The following is an 18,955-nucleotide window of genomic DNA, read 5'->3' as shown; positions in this document are numbered from 1 at the left end:
AAGAATAAACTGGAATACGTGTATAGGTTTAATCAGAAAGTCGGAATAAAGCAACGGCAAGTTATATAAGGTCAATTGCGATAAAATTAATAAGACGAGTTGATAACGTTACTTGAAAATAGCTATATGCAATAGAACGTTGCATCGAACACATAAGTTGCCTTTCTTTGATATTCATCTATTCAAAGGTAAGTGTCATTTTGACAGCTTACTAACATATTCATATGCAAATTATAAAATACGTGATTGAAATAACATCACCGTGTCATTTTTTTAAATGTTACTTTTATTCAATATCAATTATAACATTTAATATCTAGTTTCATAATCGGTTTACCTACATATAATTATCATTGTGTTTTCACTCAAAAAGTGATGTAACTTTGTTATAATCTTTCATAAATTATTTGGTTACAGATTATGCATCCAACTTTCTCCAATATGCATCTATTACAAAGAAATATTTCATATTATACTGCTTTCTTAAGTCGATCAATGCATCTTTTAAGAGATCAAGCATATGTAAATGGAAAATGGATAGGAGGAAGAAAAAATGAAACATTTCCTATTTATAATCCAGCTGATCAATCTGTTATTAACAATGTGCCTGACATGGATGTTGAAGATACAAAATTAGCAATTAATGCAGCATCTCAAGCTTTCAAATCATTTAATGAGACAACAGCAAAGGAACGAAGTGATTTACTTAGAAATTGGTATAATTTAATGGTAGAACATTCAGAAGACTTAGCAAAAATCTTAACTAAAGAAAATGGAAAATCTATCACAGAATCCAAAGCTGAGATCAAGTATGGAAATTCATTTGTTGAGTGGTTTTCAGAAGAAGCTAGACGAATTGATGGAGAAATACTGCAAACACCAATTGCTAACAGAAAGCTTTTTCTATACAAAGAGCCAATAGGTGTTGCTGCTTTAATTACACCATGGAATTTTCCACATGCTATGATTACACGTAAAGCAGCTGCTGCTCTTGCTGTTGGATGTACTTGCGTAATTAAACCATCAGAAGAAACACCTCTTACTGCTTTAGCATTAGCAGATCTTGCAGAAAAAGCAGGTTTTCCTCAGGGAACAATAAATGTAATTACAACAGGTTTAAAAAATTCTCCTGCTGTTGGTAAAGAATTATGTGAAAATTTTGATGTAAAAGTTTTATCATTCACTGGTTCAACGAATGTGGGGAAAATTTTGTACAAAAACAGTGCTTCAACTGTAAAACGGCTTAGTCTTGAATTAGGGGGTAATGCATCATTTATTGTTTTTGATTCTGCAGACTTAGATATAGCTGTACATGGTGCTATGGCAAGTAAGTTTCGTAATTCTGGTCAGACATGTGTTTCTGCAAATAGGTTCTTTGTACACAGTAGTAAATTTGACCAATTCATAGAAATGTTTTTATCAAGAATTAAAAGTGAAATTAAAATGGGTGATGGTAGTAAGAAAGGTGTCACACATGGGCCTCTCATTAAAGAAAGTCAGTTAAATATGGTACATGCATTAGTTACTGATGCCGTAGAAAAAGGAGCAAAAGTGCATTGTGGTGGTACACCATTACCTGAGTTAGGACCGCTATTTTATGCTCCCACACTTATGACAGATGTTACTAAAGACATGCAAATTTACAGCAAGGAAATTTTTGGCCCAGTAGCTGTTATTCATAAATTTGAAACCGAAAATGAAGTTATACAATCCTCTAATGATACATCTGTTGGATTAGCTGGATATTTTTATTCCCGAGATATATCACAAATATTTAGGGTAGCAAAACAATTAGAAGTTGGAATGATTGGTGTGAATGAAGGGATAATTTCTACTGCAGAAGCTGCTTTCGGAGGAGTAAAAGAATCAGGTCTAGGAAGAGAGGGTTCTAGACATGGTGTTGATGATTTCCTTCAGATAAAGTATTTATGTCTTGGAAATATTAAGTATCATTGAATTTTATTAAGTGATTTATTTAAATTATCTAGTATAATAATATTAAGAGAGTATTAGATCCTAAAAAGTATCGAAGTTAAAAAATGCTCAGTTAGTAATATATTCACATAATCAATACAATAAGTTGAAACTTTAAACATCTTTTGTGTAAGACAATAGTTTAGGATAATTAAACAGTAAAATATTGATATAATATATACTATTCATCAAATTGAATGTCTTCCAATAGTTTATAAGTTATAAGAATATTACAAATAATATATATAGATAATGAAATATATTGTACATTTAGTGCATTTTGATATGTATATATATATTTGTTCATAATTTATTAATTTTTGTGCCATACGGAGTAATGAATTTATTTTTATGTATAACTAATATATAAATGAAGTTTTTATTTTACTTAATAAAAATATGAAAAATATAAATCGACTGAAAATATTGTCTTCCAAAATGTCTTTCTATAATAATAATATAATATTTATGTAAAAGAATAGGACATTATAAACATATACAGTCGTATTTTTGAAATAAAGTTATATTCACAGTATGTAATAGTAAATACACATACGGCAAAACGTTAGATATTTGTAATCAATAAAGATACAATAACCAGAATAAAACTGTAATGAGAATGTCAGCAGTTTTTAAGTCCATGTTTTTGAATATACCTTTCTCTAGCTTCCCTTAGCATTTTAATTTTTCTTTCCTGGAAGGAAGAAGATCCTACATTACTGTTGTCTTTAACTGTACTTTTTTGTAATTGATTTAGTGATGCTGTTCGTGTAACTGTTTGAGATGAATCTGGAGTATAAGTAACTATGCCATCCAATATATTGGCAATTGTAATATCAACATTGCGTGTTTTTACTGAAATAAAGATTAATGAATTAGAATTAATGTTAAAGATTAAAAGTAATAATAATAATTATTTGTTTACATACAAAGATCTCTGAGAATCACATTATGCGGGACTAATGGAAGCACTTCACTGACTTGTCGGACCATCCTCTGTATTTCAATGCTATGTATAACTTGTGAAGTTGGAGAATTTCTATTGAACCTCCTACTTTGTGCCTTTTCCATAATATAGCGTTTTTCAAATTCTTTTTTATCTAACACAGTATGAGAACTTGTTTGAAGTCCAAGATTACTTGCTATGTCTTTTTCTACTTCCCGTACTAGTACTTCACAATCTGGATTTTGCTTGATTTTCAGGTACTTAAATATGAAAACTGTATAAGGAACAAACATGAACCAAAAAATATCTATCCATCGTCTAGATGCCAATGAGGTAAGATGAATGGATATAAATTCTGGCCTCCATGCTTTAATTGCAACTGGTTGAACAGATGCTTCTATGGTAAATGGCCAAGAATTGAACTTTAACAAGGCTACACGACTATTGGTTATACCAAATTCAGGTTGTATCGCAATATTGCTATTTGTTGTAGAAAGAAACTGTTTCATATTGGCAATTAGTGCTTCTTTGCTATTCATATCCATTACTTGTAAACCTAGTGCATTGCCCATGGAGGTAGGTAGTTCCCACATAGTAGGACTTAATGCTTGTGTAGCTTTATATAAAGCAAAATGATCCAAAACGGAGACATTATTACTAATTACAATTCTTGCCTGTTTGTCTCTAACTTCACCCTCATTGATCTTTACCATTATACCAAAAACAAAACTAAATCCATGATGTAAAAATGTCCGAAGAGTATTATAATCAGGTAATAGTATTGCAATAAGCCAAAGTTGTAGAGCAATTAATAATCGTAGTGATACAAGTAAAAGACCAACTGGAGTATATAAAAATATAAGTGCAAGACGCCAACCACTGGGAAACCTAAATAATATATTTAATTTTAACATATTATAATAATATTGAAATTAATTATTAATAGTAATAATATTTAAATTAACAAATATGTATATTTAAAATATAAAAATATTCTAATTGATAAATTATTATTTCTACATTATAATTACCATTAATTATTAATAGTAACATTTATAAATAAAAATTGAATGGCTTTTTATATCTGTTATTGTGAAATAAGTAATCATGTGAAACAAAAATATATTTTTAACTGTTCTTATGCAATATATGCTGTTATACATAAAAAGTTTTCTACATATTTCAGAAGCTAACATAAAAAGAATATTATGTTTTTGCATTAATAATAATATTGTATATAGAAATCTTATTCTTCATATTTCAGTTATAAAATATTATTTAAATAATATTTCACATATTTATAAAGTATCCATATGTTAATAACAAAAAATTGATTATTTCAGAATCCCAAACATATATTAATATCAATTATTAATATTAAAAGTTAAATTATATTTGCCATTAAAAAAAATTATGAAAATTAAGTGCAAAAGGTTATTTAAAACCATTGTTTACAACTGATAATATTACCTGCTTTTATCAAATAAGTCCTGAATATCAATTTGTGACATTTCTTACAATAAACATCTGTTATGTTAAAAATTCACAGTTGACAATTGTATTTCACTGAAATAATCACAATCTTTTACTGAAACTTAACAATGACGTGACTGATATTTGACCTTTTTTAACCTACTTTTCAATAGCTTTTCAATTAATACGAATTTTCGTTTTCGTCAGTTTCTGCAATCAGCTGTTTTGATACAAACGTTCTAGGGATTTTCGCTCTAAGATTGGGTACGATGTTCAACTATAAAGTCATGTCATCTTTAGTTATGACATGATACACTGTATGTATACATATATACATATAGATAATATTTTCATCGCATTTTTATATGACCTTCGTCGCTTTATAATGTCACTAGATCTAACTACCTAAAACAAATTTTAATTGCGCTTTGAATAGCATTATTATAAGCTATTTAAAAGTAATAAATATTCAATCACGACTGAAATGGTTTTGAACCATCAACAGTTATGATTAAATATTAATTATAATTTTTCTTATTTTATTTATTTATAATTTTATTCTTTTATTCTATTTATTATTGTACATTCTCTATTCTAATATTAGATTATTATGTTTATTAACATCAAAAATATTTGAGCTTTAAAGTTATATGTATATATGTTTTTATGTTTTATATTATAGGTATAAAACGATAAGCAAAGAAGTAAGGTGTATGTTAATAATATAATATTACGTTAATAAAAATGAAAAAGTTACTGTACGTATATTATTAATTTAACAATGGGAAATGATAATGCAATCACGTGATTTCATACTGTCGCAGTGGTAAGATCAGTAACCAGGCACGGAACAGTTTTCTTTATAGCTTCTTGTATCATCAAAAAGCTAGAATATTTTTCTTCTAACTAGAATATTACACACGTACAATCTAGAATATTAGTTTATCGTATATATAAATTAAAGAAAAAATATATAGTTTCTGTTCCTTGTAGTATCGAACGTGTATGTATTTGTCAATTTCAAGCCAGTGTTAAGTTTGGAACACAGCATCACATTATAATTACGTTAAATATTTATCAATGGTATTATACCATTTATACCTACGTGCGTCACTGTTTGGTGTGAAAATTAAATCTACTCTTTTATAATCTCTTGTAATACATCGAATTCAATCAAAAAGAATTACGAATATAATAATTGAAGGCATTTCTTCAAACTACGAATAATCTGTTTGCTAAAAATATATAAATGTGGAATTTATTTGTCTTTGTGACAGAGTAAAGTTGATAAGGTAATTGTCACCTATCTACAGAAACTCCTATAATGTAAGAACTATGCCAAAAGGAACAGATTTTATATGTGGGTGTTATTCCATCGCAACATCGATATATTTGAGAATATTAATGATGTGTATATATAACACTATTAAAATGTAATGAAAAAATATGCATAAATACAAATCTATAGATATTGGATATGAGAACTTGATTTCTTATTGGTTTCTCCTGACTGGAAAAACATTTAATATATCGATAAGGTTAGGAAACGGGCGTCAATCATGAAGAATCCTGTATCTAATCATTTAAATGGAAATAATCATCATTCATCACAAAATGTACCTCCATGTATTGTGTCTCGTTATGGAAATATGTCTAACAATTATCAAGTATTAAAAGTTGCTGGACGAGATTCTAACTGCTACATTGCAAATAATATTGTTCGAAAAATTGGCAAACAACAATTGGTGTCATTGAATGGAAGTTCTATATCCTGTAATAGTGTGAATATCAATGAAGCTTTGGCATGCGATGTAGCTTCTGTGCCTGCTGTAAAAACTAAGGCATTATGTGTCCATATTCGAGAAAATAAATGGTACGATGCTGGTAATGTAGTTTCTGTAGGAGTTGCTGGAACTAGCTTAAACCATGCATTGGAAAGTATGTCTTTAGCTTATAATCCCACTACAAAACAAATATATTCTTTAGAGGAATCGAATGAATCACAGTTGGATACTAAATCTCAATATCTAGATTCTCCTTGCGATTATAAGGAAGAATCTTTAAATGACAATTTCAAGGTTGATGAAGATAAATATACAAGACTGGAAAATGGTAGTGCAAACAGTAGTCCTAGAAACAGTCTGCCACGTTCTTGTAGCAGTACAGTGTCTTCCCTTAGTGAAGTCTCTCCTTCTGGAAGTTTCCTGGGTTCTGATGATCAACAAGTTACAGAACGGACTGAGAAATCTAAGCGTTGGGGACTAAATACTCTTTTTTCAAAGAATGTATTTTCATGGAAAAATAAAGATTCGCAACAATCTACACCTACAGGTAGTCCATCAAGAAATATAGATAAGGTAGGGGGAAGTTTAGCTTTAATACAACAGCCAAGACCAGCTAATCTACCAGCTAAAAATGCAGTTGAAGAAGAACGCCATCGCAAACAGTACAGTGCTATTCTAGAAGCAGCAAGAAAACGGGAATTAAGAGAAGAAAAAGAACGTAAACATCAAAGAGAATTGCAACTTAAAGAAGAAGAGAGATTAGCAGAGGATTCTCATACTTGGAATGTACACATTCTTCCTAAATTTGAAAGTGTTAAAAATACAAAAAAGGTACGTGAATTATGGTGGCGTGGTCTTCCACCTAGTGTTCGTGGCAAAGTGTGGAAACTAGCAATTCCAAATAATTTAAATATAACAACACATCTTTACAATATATGTTTGGACAGAGCAATATCAAGTCCTATAAGTGAAACATTAGCTGCAATCAAATTAGATGTATCTCGTACTTTTCCTACTTTATGTGTCTTTCAAGAAGGTGGACCATTATCTAATAGTCTTCAAGGTATTTTAGCAGCCTATGCAGTTTATAGGCCTGATGTAGGTTACGTACAAGGTATGAGTTTTGTGGGTGCAGTGTTATCATTGAACATGGAACCTCCAGATGCCTTTACCTGCTTTGCTAATTTATTAAATCATCCCTGTCACAGATCTGCTTTTACATTAAACCAGAAACAGATGGATATTTATTACAAGGTATATTCTAGCGCACTTGCACATAAGCTACCAAAAATTTTTTCCCATTTTACAGTAGCTGGTCTTAGCCCAGATTTATATTTGTTAGATTGGTTATATACTATATATGCTAAGGCAATGCCTCTGGATGTTGCATGTAGGGTCTGGGATGTTTTTCTTAGAGATGGGGATGAGTTCCTTTTTAGAACAGCACTTGGTGTGTTGCACTTGTATCAAGAAGAACTATTAAAGATGGACTTTGTACATGGAGCACAGTTTCTTACTAGGTTGCCAGAAACTTTACAGGCAGAGGCTTTATTTAACAGTATTAGTCAAATGTCTACTACTGTTGGAACAACAACGTTCCAACAAATGTTAGTTCAATTTTCTTCATTGTAATTTTGTGAATTATGATGAAGGATATAGAAAGGTAGCCATATTTAAAAAACAAAAAGAACGAATCTTAAATACTATTTTTGTTATTGTGATTAGTAAAAGATATTTTCTATGCTAAAAATTTAAATATTATTTATATAAATTTAAAAAAGTACATATATAAAAGTTTGCATAAATTTCACATAATTTTAAAACATAATTATTCTGTTTTTCTAAATGAGCATTAGAAATTTCCCAAAAAGTTTTATTTAGAATAAATATTATTGTGATTCAATTTGTTTCCATAATTAATATACAAAGAAGATGATCTTGTATTAAATTTTACTATATGAATTACAATACTGAAAGATATGATGTACTATTTCATACATTTAAAACATAAAGAAAGCAAGAGCTTCCCAGAAAATTGTAAACATATTTTAATAAGTTAATTGTGTAATAAACAAGGTATGTAAATGTATTCTGCTATTAAATAAAAAAAGGCGAAATGTGCTATATTGAAGGATAAAATTGGACATAAATTTGATAAATATATATATATATTTTATATTTCCAAATAAAAAATTAAGATATATATCATTTCTAAGATACTTTTATGAAACTTTAAAAGAACAAAATTATTAATGTCTGAGCTTAACTCACTTTTTATATTTGCAATATTTCATTGAAAAACAAAATTCATATATTTCTTATTTTTGTTGTATAATTACAATGCGAAAATATTTTCACAATTTCATTATTACATATTTTACAAATAGTGATACATACATGAAAGTATGCTATGATATATTATATTGCACTATAATTTCATTACTTTAAAGTATCTATCATAGATACTAGATCTCAACTGCAACGTACATCTTAAAAAATACTCTGATATACATTTAAGTATACTTATTGCAATCAGGCAGAATATTACATACTCTCGTATTATTATAAATAAGCAGAATATTAATTGAAAATGTCTGAATACTTATATTAATAGTAAATGCATTAATAAATATAACATAAATAATAAAATTATGTGCCACATAATACATATATATGTATATCTAAAAAAAAAATACAGTTAATTTCAATCGATCTTGGATTTAAAAGCTGACTGGTGCAAATATAACTGTTGAAAGGCAAATAAATAATTAAGCTATTTTTTTCGGATACATGATTTAATGTACAACATTATATCAATACATCTTCTAAGCTTTATGATACTCAATATATGTAAGACAATTGTCCATCAAATGTGAATTAAGAGATAAAATTTCATTATACTTTCATAATATGTAATAGCAAATAAATTTTGGCAAAATCTGTATGATGGATTAAGCAATCTCTAAAAGTAAATAATATCAAGAATAAAATTATATCAAGATTTTTGTCTATTTAAAAAGTAATATTTCAAGAATTAATTATAAAACTCAATAATATCTATTTACAATAATTTTATTCATAAAATCCTTTTTTGTTTTGTTTATTGTTGTAATAGATTACATTTTATTTATTCATATATGTAGAAATTAATGATGCAAAGTGTAAGCAATGTCTTTAGTTTTATTATATGCACAAGAAGACAGTAAATAGAAAGTTGCAATATTAGTATCAATTTAAATAATTCGAACATTCATTTATTATTAATTAATATATATTTTATTTGCTATAGTCTTATATAATACAAGATCTTGTCCTTTAAGTGGCCTTTATAATAAGAGGAATATATTCAAATTAAGAGTTTATAATTTTTCTAATTATTAAGCTTCATTATATATAAAAGTTTCAAAAACATATTTTTTTACAACTTAGCTATTGTAAGCTTATTGTATGTGCTTGTTGTATAATGTTTCGTTTTCGTCTTCGTGTTATACTTTCCGTTTGAATCGTTTAAAGTAATAATATACTGAAAATAGAACGCAGAATATGATATAGCTAATGTCAGTGTTAACTGAATTATTCCATTTCATTATATAAACATTTCCAAATACAAGCACATTGCAATAACTTTGCTTATAGCATGGCTTAATGCTTTAGATAGAATTTGAACGTTATACGAACTAGTTATCTGAAAATATATAATAACATCTAAATAAATATCTTGCGAAATATATGGCAACTAGTGATAACATAAAATATTATAAAATTATATTGTCTGAATAGATTTGGGCTTCTTTTTTTTTTGTCTTTTTTGCAAAAGAAAATCCCAATGAACAACTCGGAATATGAAGAATAGTGGAAAATTAAATGTAAACTCGGAATCTCTTAAAAACCCGTGATATTCTAATTTTTAATTGACAATACTCTTATTCCATCCACTATTCAGATTGATTGATTACTCAACGGTTTAGCGTTCGCTAATATACATTTACATTACTAAATACAATTGTAAATATAAGCATAAGATGCAGAATAAAATAGTATGAAACTATACGAAAATGAGCATAATTATATTACGATAATTTGCTTTTTGTATGTGTATGTAGAGGAACGCGCTCGCACATTTACGTGTAATCGATAAATTCTATTAACGAAGTATATCGATTAAAAAATAATGTTATTAACATACGTACGACATTATGCTAAATGATTATTAGTTTTAATTCTCCAAGAATTATAGTTTAAGGGTCGTTTTACTCAAATTTCTGTTTGTCAAATACTTTGAATTGTTAAATCAGTAATAAATTTATGATATATCGAATATACACATATATAAAATATGTTCGTACTAATGTATTCTTCGTAATCTTTCACGATCTTCTCTCTCTTTCATAAATTAACATACGTATATAATATAACAAACAAGTGCGTGTTTCTATTTCTAAACATATAATGACAACGTGCCAACCGTTTAATGGTTGTACTACTAGAGAACAAATAAATTATCCTCCGTATACATGTCTTACTATCATGTCTTCTATTCTTTTTTCAATTATCACAATAGTTTTAGGTGGTTATCGAAATACATACATTATATTTTCTTTAGGGAATTATATTACCTTACGCCTTCTTAATTACACGTCCTATAATCAGATTATAATTACAGAACCAATTAGTTAAATTAGCTTAAATATAGAAAACGGATGTGTGTGTATCGTATGTAAATGTGTTGTAAGCTTGTATGAAATATGTTGAGATACATGTAGGCGTATCTACAAATGTTGTGTAAATATTAAACTTTTATGAAAAATCATATCTTGAATATTTCACATATTATATTTATCTTATTAACGTCAAAGGTAAAAAAAAACACTAACTTGTTAAGTATCATTTTAAGTATATGTAACTTTCCTGTAATTTATCAGTATTAAAAAGAAAATGTTTCAACGAAACAAATGATCATTTTGTGGAATATTTACAGAAGAAATCTCATATATCTGATATTATAATTAAATTTGATGAGTAGACAGATGTTGATATATTGGGAATGAACATATGTGACTATATCTATATTGAAGAGTATCGTTGTCGTTATACCTACACGTATCTTATGCCCTTAATTTCGTTGTTTAACAGAGATTAAGATTAAAATACTTAACAAATGATAAATAATAAAAAAACCAGAATTTTCTGAATGCGAAATTGGATATGAATGAACGAACAGTTACGTATGATCTATATGCGACACTTCTGTGTTCCTTGTCGTTAGTGCCTCTTGATAGAGGAACTCATTGTATATTTTTTACGCGTTTTATCGTGTACATTTACCTTAAGTGCGATATCCTAATATATATTTTGTAAAAAATCGAACTCAGTATTTATTTTGTGAAATGTGCACATCAATAATGATGTAAAACTTGTAGCTAGGGTGTCAGTGTGTTAAGCGACTGTCACGAAATTTTTACACAGACAACTGAATCCCTTCTGCAGGGGCTTAAAAGCTGTCGAAGGTGAACAAATTTCAAGTACATATTTAAAAAAATTTCGTAAATAATTTTACTTGAAATTTTCATACTCATGTCTCTTTGAATATATTTAGTACTAATAATATGAAAAATATTTTGTATATAAGGGCGTGCTTGCTTCGAAATTTAAAGGTGAGAGATAAGAAAAACTCGATTCTATTTATTGCAATGGTGTAACAACAGTTTTTATATCGTGTAATGGACGACAGTGAAATTATATAAATGTACGTGTATGTTATACTCTAAATGATGCCAGCGACATATCTCAATGGATCATTTTTGTTCGCATACGAATAAATTACACTTTAAAATATTACCTGTATATATATTTTTTCAGATTTCAACCTACATAAACGAGAAATATTTTAATTAATATGTTTTTGAAGTATTTCTTTTTCAATTCCTCAAATTTATATTATAAATTTAGTAATTTTGGAAATATACTACGATACAAACGTAGAAAGGGGAAGAAGATTATAATATCGTAAGTTATAGATTTTGCTAATTTTACTCTTTACTACTTATTAAATACATTGTATTAATAGTTTATGTCGCCAAAATTTGAAAGAAATATACGGGATGTAAAGATTCAGCATTTCTGCAATAGATGGCAGCACCTTCAACTATGATCAAGGAATCGGTCGCAGTTGTACGCGTATATTCGCTTGTGTAAGACTTCATTTTATGTAATTATCTTAATTTTCATGTTAATAAGGAATAGTTTATCAGAAAGTAACATCTACTTTTTTCTTTACATGTAAGTAAACCAGAACTAACGTCTAGGCTATTTATTATTTACAGCATCGTTTAAAAATTTACATGCTATAGCGTGTAATTTCGAATTCATTTTACCGTTATTTACGAATATAAATTGTAATATATATTTGTAACAAGCTATAATCAATAGTATCTTCATTAAGAAAGCATAGTCGACATTGTTTTTCAGAAATAATTCATTTTTGACAGACAAATTTGCAGAAAAAGGTGTAATAAGCTTTGTACACAATATTGCCCGTAATCTAAACAAAAGACAAAAGTTTTCAACCTTCACGTCGCTTCGATGGAGAATGTTGCACGTAAGTCAAACACAAACACATACTTCTACGTACATATTTACTCTAATTTATCGTAGCAGTATAGATATTCGATATAACATTGTTCGTCGGCGCGGCGGCATGTCGTAAGATACGTATTCCCAATTATCTCTCATCGGGAGAGCAATTCATCAATTATTCTCCCCGTGACGAATATGCATAAAGTATCTTGTCAGCGATGATTACAAACACGCGGTATGTATATATTACTCGAGCTTGAACCGCACGATGATTTAGCATATCCCTATACGAGTTTTGCCCCTGCAAAACAATGTTAGCTTCAAGTCATGGGGATTTCAGACTCTACAGTTAGGAACGAAGTCAATAAATTAGGGGAGATAATCCCATCCAGAATGAAGTATGATTTAACATAAAGTAGGCTAGAAGCCTACATCACTAGTGACGTGAGCATTTAGGCAGTGAACGTTAAACGGATTGGACCTGTGCAAACTCTTTCCCTAACCTCTCTTATTTTATTTTGAAGCATAAAAAATGGCGAATGTTTTCGAAATTAACATGTTTGAGTTTCAAACTAGGTCGAATGGAGATCAAATGATAGCTTGTATCGTTAAGCATTTGAGTATGGACGTTGAGTATGGATCTATTTAATGATTTTCGTATTAATTGATAATTATGGAATTTGGAGATTTTTTCCAATTTTTGTCTGTTTGATCGTAATCTTTTTTTTCTTAGAGCTTTATTTTAGCATTAATACAAAAAGTTAATCGAGAGAGTACGAGAAATTAATATATTTTTTATTATTTTATTAAGAAGGCGTTAAATTTTTAAATTTTTTATCATTTCGCAAAAATAGATAAAATAAGAGTCAAATAATCAAGATTGGAAGAAGTTATTAGACATACTGCATAATTATCAATGAATTACACTACTTATTACTTAATCGCACTAGTCATTTACGTTTATTGAACAAATTTCTACTGTAGTAATAATAACTATAGTAATTTGTTGTTGTATAACTGTAGTAATAGTAACTACTTACTACTTAATCGCACCAGTCATTTACGTTTATTGAACAAATTTCTACTGTAGTAATAATTTGATTATAAATTTCAACATTGAATATACCAGACGATAGATGCGATATTTCTTTCGCGGTGGTTCGATTCAAAGTAGAGCGCTTATTCTTACGTTTTTATTGAGCCATGAAAACACATTCTTACATTTATCGATGCTCCATGCTTAGAGTCTCAGCGTTTCCACATCTTTTTTTCTCCCGGCCGATACCGAAGAGAGACGAGTATAAACTGTTTTCCTACGCACGACTATAAAGCGGTGCCATGCTTTAAGCAAATATCCGGCTGCTTACTTGGATATTCGTGGCTGGTTCGGTACAGAGGAGGAATAGCCAGGCCAAAAATGTGTTTGTTGCTGCTAAGAACGAAGACGAATAGGCACGAGTTGAACCATAGAGGCATAAACCAATCAGTCTAATAGAATCTCCCCTGTTGCCTATCGAATGATTCATAGGACGTCGCATGGGAAGCGAATTTATTAATAAGAGGCAGTCAGCCATGCCACCAGACCGGCTCCGAACTGATTCGTCATTATTACATGGGCTCTGACCCAGCGATCTTAACATCCACCGCTAATTGGTCGCCGTGAACGCGTTTCAGCTGCTGATTTATTGTACCAATAAATAGTTACGTTCTTCTTTCGTTCCTCATCTCTGTTCTTCTTCCATACGCGTGTGAGATGAACTGTTAACAACTGTTGGATGAAGATTTAACGAAACATAAGGAAGAACTCTAGAATGCTGTTTCGCGAAAGAAGTGTATTTTAGTATAACGATGGTTGGTTAGCTGTATACATGCGATTACGTTGTTTTGCAAACAAGGGACAAACGATTTGTCATGCATTATACGTCCTCGCGGCGTTTTATATGGCTAGACGGATAGATTAAAACACTCGATGTTATTTTGCTCTCCGACTGTTATAGATGATCGTCAATTTTCGAGTTGATACCAAATATGTATACAATTATCTGCGCTATGAATTATCTCGTCGAATATCCGAATAGAACGTGCGTTAATTATGTACTTGTTGTTCTGAGAAGAAGATTTAAGTAAATTGAAATCATTTAGCGATTTGTTGAATTAAATAGGTTAAATAATATGTATGGAAATGTATCTATATTTTTCGAATTTTATTTTATTTAGTTATAACGTTACCAGTGTATTTTATTATTGTATTATTCTATTGATATACAGATATTTTCAGTGTCTGTTGGAATTATTGGTTTCTAGTTTTCAAATCAAAGCAAGAAACTGTGATCGATTATAATTCTGTTTCTTATGACTAAACCGCAGATGTTTATGTATTTTTGGGAACTTTAAGATTTCAAAAATCTACAGAATGCATATAATGCGCAAAAATATATAAAATATTTAAAGTAAAGTTCTTATATCTATTATTATTGATATTGATATTGTTATTCAATTTTATACAATATAAGATGAGATATTCTTGGAATACTCGTTACGATTGAATGTTTTTTCAATTCAATCAATATTCTGGGTGTCGGCAAAGATAGTCTTTTTAATTTCTGCCACAATATACGTTGGCTTAGATGTTCCATATTATATTAAATACAGTGTAACGATATATTTACACAGTTATATCATATGTGGTTAAAGTATAGAGCCATACCAAATACCATACAGTAGGATATCACCTACGTATACAATAACAAATACAATTTAATCTAAGTGAGAGCTGTATGTACGATGGAGAACATGCCACGTGCTATCTCAAACACGTCGTTCTCGAGGCATCTCGAAACGCAATCTCGCAGTTCCTTCGAAACTGCTTGTTGTATTTTTCGGCGAATACCGTCCTCTTTTTTGTTACGAAAGCAAATGCACGGAAGTTTTCAAAGTAAGTATTAATGCCAGGAATATGAGATGCACTTATTTATCCGACTGTTACATCAGGATTTACGTAACCGCGTCGGACACTGAAACGCATTATTACGGTTAAAGCAGGTCTATGAGTATTTGAGGGAATCATGAAGGGAACAGAGAAAGAGGAACAGAACGCATGGTGAAAACATAGCCAAAGAGAGAAGAAGAGAGAGGGCAAAGAGACGTTACAAGCGCAGTGGATGTGCAACTTCTTGCGCAAGAGGTGCTTTGCAGTGATTCATCATTGTTACCAGGAATATTGGGATATATATCGGGAAGGTCCCTCGGGCTGAAAGCAAATGGAGTAGACAGGGGTCTATACCCTCCATCTACTTAAATGCCCCTACATTCCACCGATATAGGGTACTTACGCGATCCCCGTTCCCTGCAGTTTTCTGATTAAACTACGTCGATTTCCATAAACGGAGCGCACTTTACGCGAGACTTCACACGATTGACTTTATGCTCCTCATCGTCTATATTAATCCTTTCTCCAGCTTCGGTTATCGAACAACACGAAGAACCAACCTGGATGCATCAGGAAATCGTAGTTGGCATACATAATGGAATTTTCGTCGAATTTGAACGAATCATCCATTTTAATCTCTAAATGGATGCATTTTGGACGATATACAGATACCATGAAATAGATCGTGGAACGAAACATGTTAGGTATGGAATAGAAGACGATATTTCGAAGTAGTTTTACTTCTTTTTCGTTTCATTACGCTTGCTACATTCTTCCGGTCGTCTTCGATCCAACAGTATTTTTCTAATGTTAGAAACTATCTCAAGATTGAATAAAACATGAACAAGTTCTTACCGGTATACCAGATTTTTCTCGTTTTAATTCTACGTGAAACATCTACTTCGTATTACAAATTCTTTTTGTTTGTTATGACGAAAGCGATATAAATAAAATGAGATTCAGTTACACATAAAAGTGAGATTTTATCGTAACATTGAATATATGAATAGCTTTTTCGTTTTAAGATTCCACGATATTTATCTGTCTTTATAAAATTTCCAAATTAGACAATAATTCTCAAGGGTTTTAACGATTATCAAATAATTGTCTGAGGTTTATCTCACTCTCTGTAAATGTTCTGATACTTGGCAGCAAGATCGAAATACTTATAAAATTTCGATGACTGCAGGATCGCATTGCAAACATATTACAAGCGCCAAATAGTTTTTCCATCGACTTTATTAGTACATAATCTGACGTATATCGTGCCTCGTATCATGCACGTGTTTTCTTTTTTACGATGCAAGAACTTCTTCCGGATTTTTAACGAATCTGCCTCTGGTCGACTCGAACGCAGCTGTAATCTTTCGCGGTCCCAGCCTCCAATCTGTCATCGTGGTATCTACCTTCACCGCGTGCGGAATTTCATCAAACGAGAACTGTATAAAAATAACAGGCGCGGAGAACGTGCGCCATATGCGAAACGACATGTGGCAGAGGGGCAGAGGGTCAACAATGTCACTGAGACGTCGTCTTCCCTAGAAGAATGTTGAAAAAGGGTGCTCCATGTTCGTGCAGCACCTGCCTGCCTCGAGGTGAGACTTCGACTCCGAACTCTTCGAATCTTTCTTCGGAAAAGGGATTATCCTTCCTCTGTTCTCTCTTTTTCATCGTGATGGTGGTTAGCTAAAGTGTAACGCGACGATCAAACGTTCTCCTGGTTGTCGTTTATGCCCCGTCAAAGAGAATTCTTCTTCAGATTGATGGTGTGCGTGCACGAGATCCTTTCGTGCGCAAGAATTTGCCTCGAGAACGCACGCGTGTATCAGAAGTTTCCCGCCATCGTATGATTTTGCTGCACGATAAAGACGAAAGTATTTTTTTCCGTGAAAGCACAACGAAGGAACCAAGAATTAATAATTTTATTATGAAAAATCCCCGGTGATTCTGTACGTCCTTGCTTGCAAAACTTTGATGCTCGCTATCGTTCGTAACTTTCGCGATAAACCTCTCGTAAATCTGAAACTACCTCGAAGAAAGCTTGTTCCCCACGGTTCTTGCTCGCAGATTTTATATTGAGATCCCCGCAGCTGCAGAATTCTGTCGAAACGATAGAACACGCGTTTCATTTATTATAATAACGAGAACGGAAATCCTGTGCGAGTGTCGTATTTTCTTATCCTACGACGAGAAAGAATATCCAAGAGGGATTGGAGTGGAGGGTGACTTTGACCTACGCTAATACCTAGTAATACAATTAGTCCAAGTCGTCTTTCTTTCTTAACATTGTATAGCTTTCCAGAAACCAGTTCACGTTCTAAGCATGATCAGATCGTAGCCTAAGACTGAACGTAAATAAGAACGGTGCCCACAAGTTAAACAGCAGAAACAGATAAACAAAATATATTTTCACATTTGTTTCGAAATTTACCAATCTAATCGTGATAGTCGAGTTTCATTACAGTTCCAATGAAATCTCCAAATGTTTCATATAAGACGCATTCGTATATTCGTAAAAGCTTTCCACAAACGTTCTTCGATACTTTCATGTGGAAATGGAAAGAACGCGAGTCTGCTCGTTCGTTACTTAACCAGCAGCAAAAATCAGAAGCACGAAACGGCACACGATGGTATCATAATTTTGGTGTGGTGAAATAACAAAACCCGTGTTCGGTCTATTACAGTAATGAGAAGCGAAATCCCGCAGTGAAACCATGTTTCTGGTGTCCTAAGGCGAGAAAGAACGTGGAGAAGGGATTGTTGAACGAGGGCAAACCTGCCTGAAGGTAAAGTACCCTTCGGTCCCTACTCGAGAAGGGATTATCCAGGCCCGACTGTATCGGTGGTTTGCCACAGTGTAACACGACGATCAAAGTTCTCGGTGCGTCGTGTCCCGACCTATAAAGGGATCCTCGGTGCCGCAGGCATCGCGGAATCACGAAAATACATAGACACACGTATAGACACGGTTTACAGCGCGCGTAGCCCACGTTTCAGGGCCCACCAGAGAGGGCTGAATCTTGTTATTGTTAGTTATCGCATTAATACTCGACGACGATGACGGTCTTGAGGTATCTGTGTGCGAACATTGCGCGGCCACGTCGCTGTTTTCGATCTAGTGTGCACAGCCATTAGCAACGGACCTGGGGTTGTATAGGCGTCCTGTTCAAACACTTCCTCCGTAGGAATTTGATCCGTCTGTTGGGATCTCTGCCCTGTTCCGGGACCTTGGCAAAGTAGTACATCGGGTATCCGGATTTTCTTCCTTCACAG

General features: G+C 31.5%; 3 protein-coding genes and 1 long non-coding RNA gene across 5 annotated transcripts in view; 3 read left to right on the top strand and 1 right to left on the bottom strand.

The window, feature by feature from the left end:
- Nucleotides 1-39: 39 nt before the first annotated feature.
- On the top strand, nucleotides 40-2,599 carry LOC126867046 (succinate-semialdehyde dehydrogenase [NADP(+)] GabD). Its single transcript, XM_050621157.1, has 2 exons — nucleotides 40-188; nucleotides 418-2,599. The coding sequence occupies exon 2, from the start codon at nucleotides 421-423 to the stop codon at nucleotides 1,954-1,956; it is 1,536 nt and encodes a 511-aa protein (XP_050477114.1). The 5' UTR covers nucleotides 40-188; nucleotides 418-420; the 3' UTR covers nucleotides 1,957-2,599.
- LOC126867056 (lipid droplet-regulating VLDL assembly factor AUP1-like) lies at nucleotides 2,480-4,689 on the bottom strand. Of its 2 annotated transcripts, XM_050621184.1 has the most exons (4): nucleotides 4,557-4,687; nucleotides 4,391-4,486; nucleotides 2,904-3,808; nucleotides 2,480-2,829 (listed from the first exon to the last, which is right to left on the bottom strand). In XM_050621184.1, the coding sequence occupies exons 2-4, from the start codon at nucleotides 4,429-4,431 to the stop codon at nucleotides 2,597-2,599; spliced, it is 1,179 nt and encodes a 392-aa protein (XP_050477141.1). In that variant the 5' UTR covers nucleotides 4,432-4,486; nucleotides 4,557-4,687; the 3' UTR covers nucleotides 2,480-2,596. The 2 variants fall into 2 exon arrangements, with proteins under 2 accessions (XP_050477141.1, XP_050477140.1); XM_050621183.1 differs by having other exon boundaries at nucleotides 4,391-4,689.
- Nucleotides 4,690-4,810: 121 nt separating this feature from the next.
- LOC126867042 (TBC1 domain family member 14-like) lies at nucleotides 4,811-12,015 on the top strand. Its single transcript, XM_050621148.1, has one exon. It carries the CDS (start codon nucleotides 5,953-5,955, stop codon nucleotides 7,807-7,809), a length of 1,857 nt encoding a protein of 618 aa, XP_050477105.1. The 5' UTR covers nucleotides 4,811-5,952; the 3' UTR covers nucleotides 7,810-12,015.
- Nucleotides 12,016-12,469: 454 nt separating this feature from the next.
- LOC126867087 (uncharacterized) overlaps nucleotides 12,470-18,955 on the top strand; it is an 85,463-nt gene continuing 78,977 nt past the window's right edge. The window contains exon 1 of the long non-coding RNA XR_007690142.1: nucleotides 12,470-12,775. This is a non-coding gene — a long non-coding RNA (uncharacterized LOC126867087). The remainder of the gene's footprint in view (nucleotides 12,776-18,955) is intronic.

The sequence above is a fragment of the Bombus huntii genome, chromosome 6 (assembly GCF_024542735.1).
Source record: "Bombus huntii isolate Logan2020A chromosome 6, iyBomHunt1.1, whole genome shotgun sequence".
In the NCBI taxonomy this organism is placed as follows: Eukaryota; Metazoa; Arthropoda; class Insecta; order Hymenoptera; family Apidae; genus Bombus; species Bombus huntii.
The sequence above is the reverse complement of the archived record's forward strand: the minus strand, read 5'-3'. Positions and strand labels throughout refer to the sequence as shown.

Bases quoted from the DNA above. Each gene is read 5' to 3' on its own strand.
- LOC126867042 (XM_050621148.1), top strand. From the start codon at position 5,953: ATGAAGAATCCTGTATCTAATCATTTAAATGGAAATAATCATCATTCA.
- LOC126867056 (XM_050621183.1), bottom strand. From the start codon at position 4,431: ATGTCACAAATTGATATTCAGGACTTATTTGATAAAAGCAG. The intron at 3,809-4,390 runs GTAATATTATCA...TATATTATTTAG, and splicing joins GACTTATTTGATAAAAGCAG to GTTTCCCAGTGGTTGGCGTC. The intron at 2,830-2,903 runs GTATGTAAACAA...TCTTTATTTCAG, and splicing joins TGTGATTCTCAGAGATCTTT to TAAAAACACGCAATGTTGAT.
- LOC126867046 (XM_050621157.1), top strand. From the start codon at position 421: ATGCATCCAACTTTCTCCAATATGCATCTATTACAAAGAAATATTTCA.